The sequence below is a fragment of the Zea mays genome, chromosome 4 (assembly GCF_902167145.1).
Source record: "Zea mays cultivar B73 chromosome 4, Zm-B73-REFERENCE-NAM-5.0, whole genome shotgun sequence".
Lineage (NCBI taxonomy): Eukaryota > Viridiplantae > Streptophyta > Magnoliopsida > Poales > Poaceae > Zea > Zea mays.
The window spans coordinates 231,795,181-231,798,630 of record NC_050099.1 but is presented as its reverse complement, the minus strand read 5'-3'; the positions used below and the strand labels follow the sequence as shown (position 1 = coordinate 231,798,630).

At 36.4% G+C, this 3,450-nt stretch overlaps 1 protein-coding gene and 1 long non-coding RNA gene across 2 annotated transcripts; both read right to left on the bottom strand.

Moving 5' to 3' along the window:
- Positions 1 to 687: 687 nt before the first annotated feature.
- On the bottom strand, positions 688 to 1,371 carry LOC103651773 (uncharacterized). The gene is made up of 3 exons (XR_002268911.1): positions 1,249 to 1,371; positions 833 to 1,173; positions 688 to 751 (listed from the first exon to the last, which is right to left on the bottom strand). It is a non-coding gene; the product is annotated as an uncharacterized lncRNA (long non-coding RNA).
- Positions 1,372 to 1,959: 588 nt separating this feature from the next.
- LOC109939328 (protein FAR-RED IMPAIRED RESPONSE 1-like) lies at positions 1,960 to 2,866 on the bottom strand. Its single transcript, XM_020551953.1, has 2 exons — positions 2,646 to 2,866; positions 1,960 to 2,555 (listed from the first exon to the last, which is right to left on the bottom strand). The coding sequence occupies exons 1-2, from the start codon at positions 2,765 to 2,767 to the stop codon at positions 2,123 to 2,125; spliced, it is 555 nt and encodes a 184-aa protein (XP_020407542.1). The 5' UTR covers positions 2,768 to 2,866; the 3' UTR covers positions 1,960 to 2,122.
- Positions 2,867 to 3,450: the final 584 nt, after the last annotated feature.

The following is a 3,450-nucleotide window of genomic DNA, read 5'->3' as shown; positions in this document are numbered from 1 at the left end:
ATTCCAATCAGGAGCTTTACTGCCACCCTTGTTCCTAGATCCTGGAGGTCGTCCTCTCTTACGTCCAGCAAGGCTTGCCAACCTTTGTCTATTTTCCTCCATTGACAAACATGTCCTACTGTTGTGACCATCAGCAATTCCACACTTCAGACATTTCCTGGTCATTTTCTTTGTACCTTTAGCTCCCAATTTAATAACCCTTTCTTCACTCCCCTTTATTGTTCTTCCTTTGGGTCTTGAGTTATTTGGTCTTGCCAAGCTTATCCCATCGACTGCAAATTCCAGTTTCTGCAATTCAAAAGTAAATACTTCTCAGCATATAATATTATGTAGTACAACATACAGTATTTATACCATTATTACCTTTCTGGCATTATCATTTTGTTCACTGACCCCACTAACATTCATTATTGCGTGATCATGCAAATTAATCTGTATTTGACAACACATTTTGTTAAGCAATCATAACCCAATAACTCAAACGTATAAATCATGTATATGTATAACTGCAAATCAGTAAAGTTGTTAAAGATATTACCTCTTCTAATGGACGTACTGGTATATGTATTTGATCATTGACCACACCTTGTTCAAGTATAATAGATACGTCTTGAATTTCCTGAAAATTTGGATGAAAGATCATTATACATCCTTTACAAATAAACATTAACAACAGAACGATTCAAACCTTGTTATTCCTTTCGTCAAATTCATCATCCTTTTCGTTGTCTCTATTGGCTTCATCATCGTCCTGAGATTTTATTGTTTCACACCTCATCAATATAATATGATTAATAATATGTTGCAACATACATATTAAAACATTACATACCTGTATACCATCTCCTCCACTAGTTCCACAAGTTTCCTCAACGTCTATATCTGTTTCCAAACGCGAAAGTACTTCGAGAAGCTCATCCATTACTGTTAGGGCTCTATCATTTCCTGCTTTGGATAAACTAGCATGATGCACTACTTTCATTGCCTTTTTAAGCAACATCTTCTGTCTATATGACTTAGTTTCTCCATCCTTCCCCTTCAAATTCCTATCATCTCTTGAAAACGGAACATCTTGCCTTGCAGAGGTGGTGTATCTTTGTAAAATATATTCTTTCGGTATCCGGTCAATCTGAAGATGCATAAACGCGCGTAGTACATGTACACAGAATAGCCCTATAAAACAATAATGATCTTAAGATTTTGTTCATATGTTTTCAATGTATATATTTACTTTGTAGTACTCCATACCTGTATGTTCCCAATGTTTGCATTCACAAGTATACTTTCCTGCATCTTCATCAGCTGTGACTTTGAATTGGTGCTGTCCCCAAACAATTTTATTCGATCTAGTTGTATGTTGCACTACCCAATCATTTGCACCCCCTTCTTCGTCATGCATTATCTTGAATGCGGTTGCATATTTCAAAGATTCCTGGAATCTACACATCACAGCCCTTGTGTATGCCCTTGCAACCCTTATCTCAAACATGTATAGCGTGTTCGTTTCCTTTTGACCCTGTGGCATATATAATGCAAATTAGTTACGCTTATATTAAAGTATCAATATACGACATAACAATTTTATCCTCACCATGCTTCCCACTGCTTCTTTTGACTCTTTCATCTTTCTACTGTGTAGAAGTTTCATCATTTGCTTGGCGAATTGATGAAGCGGAGTATTTGCATCAACATGTGCACTTTTGACAAGCCTGTTCATGCTTTCGCTACGCTGTGTAGACAACATTAGACCACAATAATGATTTTTAAAAAAAGCAGGCACCCAATCCTTACGTATTCCATACAGCTTATCCAGAGTACTGTTATCGTGCAGATCAAAATCTTCAAGTAGCATTGACCATGCAGTCTCAAACTCCAACTCAGTCAAAGGATGATGTATTGTAGATTGAAACCGTTTCTTAAAGTCCATTTCCTCAAATCTTGCATACAACTCGTTTAGAAAAGGCATATACCTATTTTGCACATGCCATAGACATAAACGATGTATTGTATGCGGGAAAACCCTCTCGAGGGCTACTGGCATTGCAGGATCTTGATCTGCAAACATATATGACACAATTGTACGAATCTTATTCCATGTTATATAAAGAAAATAATATCTAATTTAAGCCATAGTTGATGTATATACATTTAATTCATTATTATCAGTCGTACCTGTCAGCATCACTCGTGGACCTTCGGTTCCCATGCATGTTTTGAAGGCGTTGAATACCCATTCAAATGTATCAACAGTTTCATCCCCCAACAATGCGAAAGCAAATATAGTGCAATGTAGGTGGTGATTTGAACCAACAAACATACCTAGTGGTTTTTCATACAGATTAGTCTTATGTGTTGTGTCAAATGTAACCGCATCACCAAAATCAATGTAATCCCCTTGCTGGCTTGCATGTGACCAAAATATGCTTAAAATCTTGCCTTCTTTATCCAATTGGAAGTCAGAGAAAAATTGTGGATTATCCTTTTTGCAGGATGCAAAAAAGGATAGTAGCTTTGCCACATCATTTGCATTTCTTTCTCGTTGCTTTGCCTTTTTCCTGAAATTATTGTGAGAATTTAGCATTAGGCAGAAACAACAACCATCATATATCATTATGTATATCAATCGGAACATATCATAAACTTACAGGTTATACATGTCCTGTGCTGTTACAGGCACACTCTCAGGACCACCGTGCATTTCTGATACATAATCCATAATACAATGTTGCGGGATTCGACTCTCTTGCATTGAACTTATGAACTCCATGTATTCAGGATCATGCGTCTTGTTGCATTGTAATTGATTCTTTTCGGTATCCTTTTTAAAAAATTCATGATTATGATCCAAGTGCAACAGATCAATACGCACTGATATAACTTTCTCTTTTGCATCATCATAAATTTTTTTAAGTTTCATACCGGCCTTGCATTGTGTCCGTTTCGAACTGGTACTACGTACCTTTGGGTTTGATATTCCCCTTACTGATCTTTTGCCTTCCATCGAGCAATTCAACCACTTACAATTTTTCCGTTCCCTATACTTTTTCAATGGAAATCCAACTTCATATGCATACCTACTATAAAATTTATATGCTTCATCCACCCCACTGAATGTCATACCAACTTTAGGTACTAATCTCGGATCAATTGTAACTTCCTGTGCAAAAAATATAAATTGTATCATCTATGGTACCCTACATATTTTTATGTTGTATGTAGATCATAACAATTTTCAGCCAAAAGTTTCACAGTGTATGCACAATATAAATACTTAATGTCACACCATCTCTAGCTGCCTTATACTGTATACAATTCAACGTTCAATACTGAAAAGTCAAATCAGTTCAATATTACTTACATGTCTCTGCAGAATCACTGGTGTGTCCTGTTCATGATCACCAATAGTACGCATAGTATTAAGGTGCTGCCCTCCTTCAGTTACTGTCATCC

Coding starts and splice junctions, on each gene's coding strand:
- LOC109939328 (XM_020551953.1), bottom strand. CDS start 2,767: ATGGAGTTCATAAGTTCAATGCAAGAGAGTCGAATCCCGCAACATTGT. Junction 2,556..2,645: donor GCACAGGACATGTATAACCT/GTAAGTTTATGA, acceptor CAATAATTTCAG/GAAAAAGGCAAAGCAACGAG.